The sequence below is a fragment of the Arabidopsis lyrata genome (genome assembly GCF_000004255.2).
Source record: "Arabidopsis lyrata subsp. lyrata unplaced genomic scaffold ARALYscaffold_7, whole genome shotgun sequence".
Classification (NCBI taxonomy): domain Eukaryota; kingdom Viridiplantae; phylum Streptophyta; class Magnoliopsida; order Brassicales; family Brassicaceae; genus Arabidopsis; species Arabidopsis lyrata.
The window spans coordinates 5,390,833-5,404,034 of record NW_003302549.1 but is presented as its reverse complement, the minus strand read 5'-3'; the positions used below and the strand labels follow the sequence as shown (position 1 = coordinate 5,404,034).

The 13,202-nt window shown below is 36.5% G+C and overlaps 3 protein-coding genes across 4 annotated transcripts; 2 read left to right on the top strand and 1 right to left on the bottom strand.

Moving 5' to 3' along the window:
• The first annotated feature begins 21 nt into the window (after positions 1–21).
• Positions 22–2,514, top strand: LOC9303494 (meiotic nuclear division protein 1 homolog). The gene is made up of 10 exons (XM_002869402.2): positions 22–171; positions 713–793; positions 977–1,093; positions 1,209–1,247; positions 1,358–1,465; positions 1,547–1,609; positions 1,691–1,742; positions 1,879–1,923; positions 2,020–2,099; positions 2,196–2,514. The coding sequence occupies exons 1-10, from the start codon at positions 169–171 to the stop codon at positions 2,298–2,300; spliced, it is 693 nt and encodes a 230-aa protein (XP_002869448.1). The 5' UTR covers positions 22–168; the 3' UTR covers positions 2,301–2,514.
• A 76-nt stretch (positions 2,515–2,590) lies between these two features.
• On the top strand, positions 2,591–7,006 carry LOC110226588 (probable LRR receptor-like serine/threonine-protein kinase At4g29180). Of its 2 annotated transcripts, none has more exons than XM_021018544.1 (12): positions 2,591–2,807; positions 3,123–4,157; positions 4,264–4,399; positions 4,588–4,659; positions 4,738–4,809; positions 4,898–4,978; positions 5,064–5,206; positions 5,299–5,540; positions 5,624–5,750; positions 5,833–5,895; positions 6,004–6,193; positions 6,275–7,006. In XM_021018544.1, the coding sequence occupies exons 1-12, from the start codon at positions 2,729–2,731 to the stop codon at positions 6,762–6,764; spliced, it is 2,730 nt and encodes a 909-aa protein (XP_020874203.1). In that variant the 5' UTR covers positions 2,591–2,728; the 3' UTR covers positions 6,765–7,006. The 2 variants fall into 2 exon arrangements, with proteins under 2 accessions (XP_020874203.1, XP_020874202.1); XM_021018543.1 differs by having other exon boundaries at positions 5,290–5,540; positions 6,275–6,956.
• Positions 7,007–8,162: 1,156 nt separating this feature from the next.
• LOC9305519 (zinc finger CCCH domain-containing protein 49) lies at positions 8,163–9,653 on the bottom strand. Its single transcript, XM_021018545.1, has one exon. The coding sequence runs from the start codon at positions 9,558–9,560 to the stop codon at positions 8,490–8,492; it is 1,071 nt and encodes a 356-aa protein (XP_020874204.1). The 5' UTR covers positions 9,561–9,653; the 3' UTR covers positions 8,163–8,489.
• Positions 9,654–13,202: the final 3,549 nt, after the last annotated feature.

The window sequence follows — 13,202 nt, the reverse complement described above, 5'->3', positions numbered from 1 at the left end:
AGCGAGGGATAATAACCCGCTTAAGTTTTCAAGGCTTCTTCAACAATTCTCTCATTTCGAATTTGATAGAGAGAGAGTAGAGAGGAGACGATAGTGAGAGAGAGAGAGAGAGAGGTGTAGCAGAGTTTGAAATCCTTTGGATTGCATTATCAGGAACAAGAGATCACGATGGTAAATATACTCTGGACGATTGTTCTACTCTACTTGTGATTTTGTTTCGCTAATGAACCTCTGTGATTTGTGCAATCTCTTTCTGGGAAAATCGAGTGATTATTCTCCGTCATTCTATGAATCGTGATTATCGTGAACTGATGAGCTTAGCTTGTGTTTCTTCAGCTTCCTAAGAGAATTTTGATGTTTTGATTCGACTTATTTGCTTGAATGTTTAGTAGTCACCGATGTGTTTTCTATTCCTCTTCGGGAAACTTTGTTTGAGCTTGTCGTAGTTTGGGTCGATAGTACTGTTTCTATCTTCCGTAACTCATTACATATTTGTTTGAGGAATTTCCGCAAACACTTGGACTGCATGACGGGAATCGATTGGTGTCTCGAATTTGCATATATCTAGCAGCCAATTTTTGCAATCAGTGTAGTCGCGGAATTGACTGTTGACAGATCTTTCTTCATTCAAGCTCTGAAGATTTTGTAAATTTTCTTAAACTAATTTCTCATTTGAACTGAATTATTACTTTCTATTGTTGATGATATTCAGTCAAAGAAACGGGGGCTTTCGCTGGAGGAGAAGCGGGAGAAGATGCTTCAGATATTCTATGAGTCTCAAGACTTCTTCCTAGTGAGCACTTTCTTTAGTTTTTACTACTTGTTTATTTTTTGACGCCTTTGAACTAGCTTTACCTACCAAGTGACCTGATATCTAGAGTGGTGAAGTGCATATACTGCCTAAAATTTTTGCTATTGAACTTTTGGGGTTGTGATACCAACACTTATGGGTCTCTACTTCTGTAAACTTTTTCAGCTAAAGGAACTAGAGAAGATGGGACCGAAGAGGGGTGTAATTAGTCAGTCTGTGAAAGATGTTATCCAGAGTTTAGTCGATGATGATCTTGTCGCGAAAGACAAGATTGGGATTTCTGTGAGTAGCTATTGTTCCTATGTTGGATCTTTCGACAACTTATTTTATTTGTTTCCATATAGTCCTTGTTGCTTTTATATGTCGTTTGACAGTGTTCATTATTTTGCAAATGAAGATCTACTTTTGGAGCCTTCCCAGCTGTGCTGGCAATCAAGTGAGTCACACCATTCTTATCCTGATATGACTTCAATATAGATATACATTAATTTGATTCTAATGAAAGATATAGATTCTGATCATGCTTCAACTATTCTGAATGAACAGCTTAGGAGTATCCGTCAGAAACTTGAATCTGATCTTCAGGGTAGTAACAAAAGGCTAGCAGAACTTGTTGATCAGTGTGAGGCCCTAAAGAAGGGAAGGGAAGAATCGGTAAGTATTTTAAGTATTGCAGAATTAATGCTTGAATAAGCTTACATGCTGTTTTCACCAGAATTGCTGTTCTTGCTGCAGGAGGAACGAACAGAGGCCTTGACGCAACTCAAAGATATTGAAAAGAAACTCATAGAGCTGAAGGTCGGATTATATAGACTATCTGTTTGCATAGAGGTATTTGCATGCTTAACAAGTTGCTAACAATTTCTTCTTCTTAAACAGAACGAAATGGTACAATTTGCTGACAACGATCCAGCTACTTTGGAGGCAATTAGTTAAGTTCTGCATAATAAGTTACTTTTGTTCTCTGTTAGATCTCCTAGGGTTTTCCTGGTCTTGGTGGAGCAAAAATAAGAACCAGTCTTGTGCTTTACTATCTGTATCAATGTGTATTTTTTCTAATTTGACAGGGAAAGCAATTGAAGTTGCTCACCAGTCGGCTAACAGATGGACAGGTTTTTCATTTCTAAAACTTGGGAACATGTTTTCAATTTTAAAAGGTTCATAATTTTCACCGCAGCCTAAATTGTAATTCTTTCAAACTTACTCAGATAACATCTTCACATTGAAACAATGGTGTTCAAACAACTTCCCCCAGGCCAAGGAACAGCTAGAACATCTATACACGGAGGTATCTTCCAGATCTTTTCACTTTAAATGCTATCGATTCCACATTGCACCTTCTCTTACATCAAGGAGAGACTAATTCAGTTGGGTTATATTTTAGGCCGGAATCACTGAGGACTTTGATTACATTGAGTTATCTTCATTCGCGTTGAGCTCATCACATGAAGCTGATACTGCAAGGCAGCTAGTAGAAGATGAAGCTTAGTTCTAAAACTCTCCAGCATAACAATTAAAGACACTATAGCTTAAAGTTTTTGTTTCTTTATCAGTAGTCCTAAAGGTTGCAATGGTCTGTTATTCTATGTGACCACAGTTTTGTGGTCAGATAAGATGCTTATCTGTCGGCTGTCGGCTATGTCCAATGTTGGCTATGTCCTTTTTAAAAAGATTTTTATATATCATGGTTAGTTGTTGACCCACAGATTATTTGTTGACAGCTGTATTACGATTTTTATATCCTTTCTTGGCCGCTTTTTTCAAACGTGCGCAGCACCTCTGTACTTTGGTGCTCCCAGAAAAGGAAATGGGCATAGACTTTGTACTTTCGGGTATTTTGTGTTTTTGTGTTATCTTAATCGCAGGTTGTCTGTTTTTCTGACAATGATGAGCTGAGCTTTACAAAAGAAGAAGAACATGGGAGCTCACTCTGTTTTTCTCATCCTTTTTTGCGTCATTGCCACTGCCATTGTAGTTCATGGCCAAGGCCAAGCAGGTTTGAGAATCTCATTCTCGCTTATTTTCCTCTTTTTGTCTCTTTTCAGACCAAATATTTTTGAAGAGATATTTTTTTGTTGATATTACAAAATGAAGTTTCTTTAGATCATGGGGTTATACATTTTGGCTAGAACCGCATTCTGATTATTGGTTTGACATGATAAGCGAGGTCCATGTCTGTTTCTATGATTTGAATACCTCACGTTCTAAAATTTGAGAACATTCGGTAGATTTGAAATGTCTTGGAATTTTGATCAAAACTTTCTCAACAGTTACAGAATTAATCAACATCCTTTACCGTCTTCTGATTCAGGTTTCATCAGCATAGATTGTGGGTCACCCCCTAATATAAACTATGTAGACACTGATACTGGTATCAGTTACACCTGGGATGCACCTTTTATAAACGCTGGAGTTAATGTGAACGTCTCTGAAGAATATGGTTACCCGAAAAACCCGGTTTTGCCTTTCCCACTTGCTGATGTCAGATCTTTTCCTCAAGGAAACAGGAATTGTTACACCTTAACCCCCTCCGATGGAAAAGGGAATCTTTATCTCATCAGAGCTTCGTTTATGTATGGAAACTACGATGGTAAAAAAGCTTTGCCTGAGTTTGATCTCTACGTAAACGTGAATTTCTGGACCTCAGTGAAATTCGGAAATGCTTCTGAGAACGTCATCAAGGAGATCCTCAGCTTTGCAGAGTCAGATACAATATATGTTTGCCTTGTGAACACAGGTAAAGGAACTCCTTTTATTTCAGCTTTGGAGCTCCGGCCAATGAACAGCTCAATCTATGGTACTGAGTTTGGAAGAAATGTCTCATTGGTACTCTATCAAAGATGGGATACAGGATATTTGAATGGAACAGGACGGTACCAAAAGGATACATATGATCGTATTTGGTCTCCGTACTCTCCAGTCTCTTGGAATTCAACTATGACTACTGGGTATATCGATATTTTTCAGTCTGGTTATAGACCACCAGATGAAGTTATTAAGACAGCTGCTTTGCCTAAAAGTGATGATGAACCATTGGAATTGTCCTGGACATCAGGCGATCCAGATACCCGGTTCTATGCGTACCTCTATTTTGCAGAACTCGAAAATCTCAAGAGGAATGAGAGCAGAAAAATCAAGATCTTCTGGAATGGGTCGCCTGTTTCAGGAGCTTTCAATCCATCTTCTGAGTATTCGATGACAGTGTCTAATTCGCGAGCTTTCACTGGTAAAGATCACTGGATTTCTGTTCAGAAGACCGCAGATTCAACACGTCCACCAATACTCAATGCTATTGAGATATTTACAGCTCAATCTCTGGATGAATTTTCCACCACAATTGACGACGGTGTGTTCATCTTTACTTTGTTACTCGACTACGTATAATTTGTATGATTTCTGGACTTTAATTTTCACTGAAACTCACAGTTTTCCATTCTCTCTTGTTAATGCAGTTCAAGCCATAGAAAGCATAAAAGCAACGTATAACGTGAATAAGATTTGGACTGGTGATCCTTGCTCTCCCAGACTCTTCCCTTGGGAAGGTATTGGATGCAGCTACAACACTTCTAATTATCAAATCAAGTCCTTGTAAGTCACTCATTCACATTTCAACCTGAAAAACACATTTTGTAATTTCCCCCAAGCAAAAGTGTTGCTAATGAGCTTGTTTCTGTAATTTCCCCCAAGCAAAAGTGTTGCTGATGAGCTTGTTTCTGTAATATCCCTCAAGGATAATTTTTGCTGATGAGCTTGTTTCTGTATTTTGCTGCGAGAAGGAATCTTAGTTCAAGTGGATTACATGGACCAATAGCCTTCTCATTTAGAAATCTCTCCCTTCTTGAGTCATTGTAAGTATACAAACACATTGACACTTGCCACCACTTTATTCCCAGTAACTATAAGAGTGGTGTGCATTGTTTTCCCAGGGATTTATCAAACAACAACCTCAGAGGAAATGTACCGGAGTTTTTGGCTGATCTAAAATATCTGAAGTTCCTGTGAGTTGAGCACATAGAGACTTCATTGAGTGTATACTGACAGACACTCAGTAGTAGTTTTTCTCTGACATTAATTTTTGTGTGACAGGAATTTGAAAGGAAATAACTTGACTGGGTTTATCCCAAGATCTCTTAGGAAAAGATCAACGGCTAATGGACTTGCACTCAGGTACACAGGAACCATAGTCATCTTGTTAAGATAATCCACATCTCTACCATTTTCAAAAGCTTATTGATTTCCTCTTTGTCTCCAGTGTCGATGAACAAAACATTTGTCACTCACGTTCATGTCGGGACGGGAACAGAATCATGGTGCCAATAGTTGTATCCACATTAGTGATTATTCTCATTGCCGCCTTGGCTATCGTATGCATCATGCGAAGGGAAAACAAAATAAGTAAGCACAGTGTGTCTTTTACTTAGATTTTACGTTTAAAGTCAGAATTAATGCTGAAAGAAGACGAGTGTTTAATTTCCTAGTGTATTCAGGAGCGTATTCAGGACCACTTCTGCCTTCGGGAAAGAGAAGGTTCACATATAGTGAAGTCTCTAGCATTACAAACAACTTCAATAAAGTGATCGGTAAAGGAGGGTTTGGTATTGTGTACCTCGGTTCCCTTGAAGATGGAACTGAAATTGCTGTAAAGATGATCAACGATTCTTCATTTGGAAAATCTAAAGGATCATCGTCATCATCATCATCCCATGTTTCCAAAGAATTCCAAGTCGAGGTAATCTAAAGAACACTAGAAACATTGATCTGATAAATTAGACAAGGTAGTTTTATGGTGGCTCAAGTGTAAAATGTATGCAGGCGGAGCTTCTTTTGACAGTGCATCACCGGAACTTAGCTTCATTTGTTGGATACTGCGATGATGGTCGTAGTATGGCTCTCATCTACGAGTACATGGCAAATGGCAACTTGCAAGATTATCTTTCAAGTATTCTTCATCTCTCTTGATCTCTCTACTGCCTGTTTTTGCTGCCTTTGAGCTAACGAATGTTTTGTTTATGGATATGCAGGTGAGAATGCAGAGGATCTTAGCTGGGAAAAGAGAGTCCATATAGCCATAGACTCTGCACAAGGTTGGTCCCAGTTTTGACATCCTGAAATTTTCAAAAACTAAACCGAGATATCAAACCCGGTTTAGTCTGGTTGTGTAATCCTCTTTTTTGATTTATTTTCATCGGCAGGGTTGGAGTATCTTCATCATGGATGCAGGCCACCAATAGTACACAGAGACGTTAAAACAGCAAACATTTTATTAAACGATAACTTGGAAGCCAAGATCGCTGATTTCGGGCTTTCTAAGGTCTTCCCCGAGGATGATCTCAGCCACGTCATGACTGCTGTCATGGGCACTCCTGGCTATGTCGATCCTGAGTAAGTTTCCTTTACACATCACCACTATAATCTCTACCATTTTGGTCAGGTTGGTCTCACCATAAACCGGTTTCAAAATAGGTACTACAACACGTTTAAGCTAAACGAGAAGAGCGACGTGTACAGCTTTGGGATCGTACTCCTTGAACTCATAACCGGAAGGAACTCAATCATGAAAACTGACGATGGAGAAAAAATGAGCGTTGTCCACTACGTGGAGCCTTTCCTCAAAATCGGAGACATAGATGGCGTCGTGGATTCACGGCTTCACGGCGACTTCTCCTCAAACTCGGCTTGGAAATTTGTAGAAGTGGCAATGTCTTGCGTTAGAGACAGAGGAACCAACAGACCAACAACGAACCAGATCGTGTCTGATCTGAAACAGTGCTTAGCCGCCGAGCTGGCTCGTGAACCAGGGAGCCATCATGAGAAGAAAGAAGTAGTGAAAGAGAAGTACACGAAGACGAAGTCGACGATTCAGAATTATAGTAGCAATGAATATAATAGCTCGTCTGGATCGGTTTCGCTTACTTTCGGAGATTACTCCCCGTTTGGTCCAACGGCAAGGTAGTGTGAGAAATAACTCAAAGGTTTGATTCATCATCTTTTTTCGTCGCTAAAAAATTATTTTCATTCATCATTTATGTTTCTCTTTTTGCTTTTGTGTTTACTTTGAAGATCATATATTGATTTAATTTGGTTCTTTTGGTTTGAAATATTCATTTGTTTTTGTTTTCTTTTTAAGAAAATTTGTTATCACGAAAACATTAAAATTGTAAGAAAAGGAAAAAAAAAACAGTTTGTATATGTTTTCATTTAAACCAATGGAGCAGAAAAATGCTTAAGAGGACCAAACAGAGTTATTACGAATTGACTCTTCTTTTACTTTTTCAGCAAAAATAAATTTCCTCAATTTTTCTGACTGGTGAAATGAATCCGGAGTTAAATTCATTTATACGTTAAAAATTACTCGACGGTGGTGATCAAAGCCTAAATTCCTTTATAATTAGGTTTCTTCTTTTTGACCTTACGCTCAAGTTTGTGGGCTAATCACCCTACACAAATCTATTAATTCCGTAATTACAGATTTGGCCGTTTCCCCATATAAAACTATCAGTATGTACATTCATATTGCATTTAATTATACATTTATGTTTCATCAAAGTATAGTAATTGTGGTAACCTAATTTTGGACCCACATGTCTTTTTTGTCATTAGTAAAATAGTATAGTTAGTATATTGGCAAAAAAAAGGTTAATTTTATATTGGCTTTTGCCGTAACTCTCCCGAAAACTCTAATGATAACAAATATTCCAAATGTCAAATATCAAATTTTCTCAATAAACATAATTAAGAAAGTTTTTAGCTGTTGTCCGTTGACATATAAACCAAAAAAAAAAAATCTAACTCGGTTTACACGATTACTCATTTTTCCTAAACATTACACGGTAAGTAATTTACTGTTCAACAGACCAAACTATTAAATGGCATGACGTAAAAAATGGCAACCTGATTACTCAGTTTTTCCCTCAAACATTCTTTGATTGTTGTCTAGATCAGTTCGGATCTCCGGTTATCAAAACAACAATGGTACCGGTTTAGTTACACACCCGACTTTTCTTTGCGATTGCAAATGATCTCGTATTGGTCAATGTCATTTTCTTATCGATGCTATTGCCAAATCGTATTGGATAAAGTCATAATCGAATGATTCCCCCTAGCGCTACTAAAACCATGGAACAAGTCTTTTATTGGTTTAACTTTTTATTTATAACTTTGGTAAGTCGTTACTTGAACCTTATAAGCTATGAACTGATTTGGATTTGACCCATTCAAACATTTAACAGTCTCTCAAACTCCTAACACAAGATTTCGACGTTAACCAGATCATCAAAACTTCATTAATAAACAATATTCCACAACAAATATATTAATATTGGATTACTAAAAACTAGGGAAACACAACAAATTTTAGATAATAATTTGCATTCATAGATTAGTAACAAGTGGTTACATTTAACAATATAGCCTTATAAAACACGATAGATATTAATAATATATATATATATATATATATATTAATGTTCCATAATTAAAACCCTAAGGCACATCTATACAACGATTTCTCAGAAAAATCAGGACCCATAAATCCATATTTAATTATTACGGAGTATTAGATAAATACGAAATTAGTAAATAAAATAATATGAACACACTAAGATCTCTTCTCCTCTTTCCTCGGAAGATATCCCAAAAAAACCAATGAGACTTCAAAATACGAGTCGGGTTTTATTCTTTACATCAGCAGGTCAGATACCCACCCGACATCAGGAGCATCACCCGACTTCTGATCCGGTTCCGGGTCAACCCGATCCATGCAATTCTCCTTGTGTAGTTTCTCGCGCATCTTTTCTCGTAACTCACGACCCGACTCAACGACCCGCTCCATTACAGGCTCTTCCTCTAACCCATACTCCCAAATATCAAGATTTCCGGGTCGGGTCGGTGTTGTAGGCAGAGACTGAAACCCAGGACCCAAAATCGATCCACGGGGCGATCCGAATCCAAATAAAGGATTGTTATGAGGAAATGATTTTACCTTATTAAACTGCAAGTTCCTAAACGAAGGAACGACGTCGTTTATCGAACAAGACCCGAGAGATCGACTCAGTGACTGAGTCATCGGAGAAGACTCCGAGTCAGCTCTTGGACTTATCGGCGGCGAACCAGAAACCGGCGAAATCGAGAGCTGAAACGCTCTAGCACGAATCGGAGACGAAACGTCGAAAGAATCAACCCGATCGGGGCTCCGGTTCGGTAAAAACCTCAGCTGATCCGGTGAATGAGCAAAGAAACAAACTTTCCGGCGACAGTTACCACCGTCTTTACACGGCTGAGTACGGTAACGAGCTGGATGAAGCCAACACTCGAAAACTCCATGAGCGAACTCACAAGAATCACCTTTCTTGCAACCACCTTTGCGAAAATCAGGACAAGCCGTACCGGAGTAATGGTACTTCCTCGGATCTCTCCGGCGAGCTTTTTCTCCGGGATGGGCGTAGGGACACTCCGTCCAATCATGACTCCGGCCACGAGCGCACCTCCGGACTTTGAAATCGTACATACGGAAATGGTCACATGAATAAGCATCGATTGGTGAATCAGGACCCAATAAATCCGGGTCAGAATCTGGATCCGGTTCGTTAGAGGGAAGATAACGCTGCAACGCCGCCAAAGCTTCAAGCATGCTACAATCTGGACTATTCATCACCGGAGAAAGAAACTCCGACGTCGTAAGCTCTTCAGAAACCGGCCACGGAGGTATTTCAACAGTAGGATAAGTCCGGCGAGTTTCTCCGATCATCATCTTCTTTAAATCCAAATGAATAATAAATCACATTCGTCGTGAACAGAGTTCTTTTTTTTTTATTCTTGATGTTGTTTGGTAATTCACCGGCAAAGCTACTTATGTAGTTGAAACACTTAACCATGGTTTGGTTAAAAATATAACTATGGTTAAGGCTATTAGGCATAGGACTAGGAGCTGCTTTTTCTACTAAAATCTAAACTACAAGGTTATCGTAACAAGGCTGTGAGATAAGCATGTGTAACAGCGGCTTGAGACTTTACCACGGGATAGACGTACGTGGACGTTTTCGTGATGTGAACATTTATCAAATGACTTTGACGAAGTTTAAAGTAACCAAACTGTGAGCATAAGATTACTTTAGGATTATTAGATACGCTGAAGTCGGTCGAAGTTTAGATACAATGAAAGACGACAAAATAGATAATCCATCACTTTAGTTTCTATAATTAATTTATCCGTTTGCCTATTATTACTTAATTTGTTTAATTATCCTCTGCATATATTCCTTATTTTTATATAATAATCCGAAGATATTTGATAATTTGTTGGTTACTATTCTCATTTTGATTCTAAGTCGTCGAAATGATCTTATTGTGTCACTTATCTAGCAACAAAACTACAAAGAAAATTGTTTAATAATTCATTTTTATCCGAAAATAAAAATATCTTACATAATTCTCAAAAAGAAACTTTGGTTTGATTTTAGCAAAAAATAGAGAATAGGATAATAAATGTGTCGGATGAAGAAGACATGTTGGAACAGATTTGGGGCAAAAAAATTTATGTTTCTTTGCTAAAATTGGAAGCAATTCCATATACTCCTAATCAAATCCACCTCTCGTTTATCCTTTGTTCTTTATTTTTTCACTTTTCTTTCTTTCATAATAATGTATTTTCTCTTTATTATTTTAATAAGTTTGACAATTATTTATCAAACTTAGGTTTCAATCAAAACAATTGATATGGTCAATGCGAGTGGTAATATTAACATGTTGAATGAATTAATAGAGAAATAATAAAAAAAAACATATTTCTATAAATCAATATTTCCTAGTTCTAACGAAGAAGACAGGTCATTTTGAGGTTGAGAGAATCTCCTAGTGTTCTTAGATCTTCGTGTTGCTCTGCTTTCATCTTTGTCTCAGTCTTTGTCGGCATTTTTTTGGTGTTTGGTTTTTAAACATGTAACCAATCACAACACTAACCTGTCGTTGGTATGGGTTGTGTTTTTAATCATCAATATAATCATCTTCAGTGAAAAAAAAAAAAAAAAAAACGAAGAAGACAGGTTGCAAAATATCTAAAAACGTGTAGCTCATCCGATTCAAAGAAGCAATTATTATATATCTTTATTTGGAAGATAGTGAGATTTTACACACAAGACACGATGCCTTCGTTTTCATAGTCACTGAACCTATTAAAACCATCATCTACGTATGGACCAAAAATATCTTTTAATGTCGTAGCTCCGAGGCTGAATTGTATACTTAAAAAGAAAACAAGGCACACAAATTTGATTGAAAGTGATTTAATATATGCATAATAATAGGGAACATGTATATACATTTTCACTCATTAATGCTTCTTTAAACATTAGTTTCTCAACTTGCAAATGCAAACCAATCGCAAGACGGACTTCAAAAGCTTTAGTAGATTACTTCTCTTTTGATTTCTACTCGCTTAGATATTTATTTATTCGACATTTACGTTTGGCAGCCATGCCTTTTTTGTCTAATACTAGTTTAATGGGATATTTGTCCATAGAATACTTATTCTTCCAAATATCTCTATTTTTATTATTATTTAAAAATTCTTGTAAATATAGTGATGTAGTAAGAAAGTTGTGTCCATTTTAACCGCTGCAATACTCTGAGACTGAGTCTCTGATCAAATAAAACCTATTCAAAAGTGTAACTATCTGATTAGCCAAACCTTCTTTATATATATAAACTGATTAGCCAAACCTCAAACATCTAAGAAAAGTAGGTGCGCCATTGTTATTTAAGTCGATCGAGGAGATGGATATACTTGAAAGGCTAAATTGGTCTAGCTAAGTAAAATATTGCACTAATGTCACTTGAGATGTTCATGTATGGGGAGGTAACAAAAAAAAGTAGGGGAGGTAACTATATGGCAACGATGAGCAACACATGTGGAATGGTACAGTTACATTTATTTATTATCGAGTTCGGTGGGAAACATTTAGTACAGTATAAAATTACTTATAACTGGTTTAAGTATTTATTAGTACAAAGAAATGTCTTTAACGAAGATAAAATTAGTATATATGATTTTTTATATCTTTATATCAACTGTTAGTATAGTTATAACATTTGCCAAGTAAAAGTGTTTTTAACAGGATTAAACATATAATTAAAAAGAAGAAAAAAAGGTGAAATGATTTTTTTTTTTGTTGCCGTGTTATATCTTCTTCGTTTTTCTTCTCGGTGGATCTCTATATCTTGCAAGTCTTCAAATGATTGCTTTTTATATTTAGATATTATTACAAACAGTTGACCGATTAAGTATGACTTCTATAAATTTTTAATTTGTGTGTGAGTTTTTGCCCATAGTATGCGACTTATAAAATGGAAACAGTAAAGAACAGGTTGGAAAGAGTGTTTGTAATTTAGTTAGTTTAATTTGAAGGACCATTCTTTCACTCATCTTTTTGTTTTTTAACCATATGATTTATGCAATAATATTTCTTGAGCGGTATTACGTTGAAAAGAAACCATGTGAACCCCAAATTCCACAATGGGTAATCTCCGCCACAAGTTTTAAGATGTCAATATATTACTTTTACTTTTTTTTTTGTTCTCATTCTTTTGTCTTCCATTAGTATAATAGATTTCTGAATATAACTGCCCTTTTGTCATCGAGCATCTCGACCAAACAACACAATAATATTCCCAATTTGATTCCACTCTCTAATTACTACCAAGTATCAATCAAGACAATAACATTCCCAACTATTATAGTTACAAAACTTCATCAAAATTCCTAAAAAAACATTTAGAAAAAAAACCAAAAAATATGATTCTTTTGTCACCGTCTTACTATTTTTTTTTTTTGATAAGTATTTGAATTTCATTAATGACCGTCTTACTATTTCCGATATCGTTCCTTTTTTTGCGTCTTTTCTCATTTGTTCTTGTTAATTAATACAGTAAGTTTTAGGCTGGAGTCTACACATTTTTACGTTGAAGTCGAAGTTTCTTCTAACAAAAGTTTCGAACCTTTTTTAAGGCCTAGTGTGTTGTTACTGCTTCCGATCCAAATCAGATAAAAAATTACTTCATTAGATGTATTAAGCGATTGAAAACAAATTGTAACAATTTAAAGCGTCTAAATTAATAGGACACCAATTATTTGTCCTCTCAGAAAGTTTTTATAATGTAAAGGAGCTTATGCATGTGATGTACGTAAAGAGTGTATACGTACACGCGTCGAGATCACACATGATAACAATGCCACCTCTTAAGGAAGCATGCCCCATCCATATCGACCGTTCATTACGCTTCAAATTGAATACTTTTCTTATATGATTCCACCAAACATTTATAAATAATTAATATATATCGAATTATCGATCCCACGATCATTCATGACTACTACGTGATCCCCTTTATTCTCCCT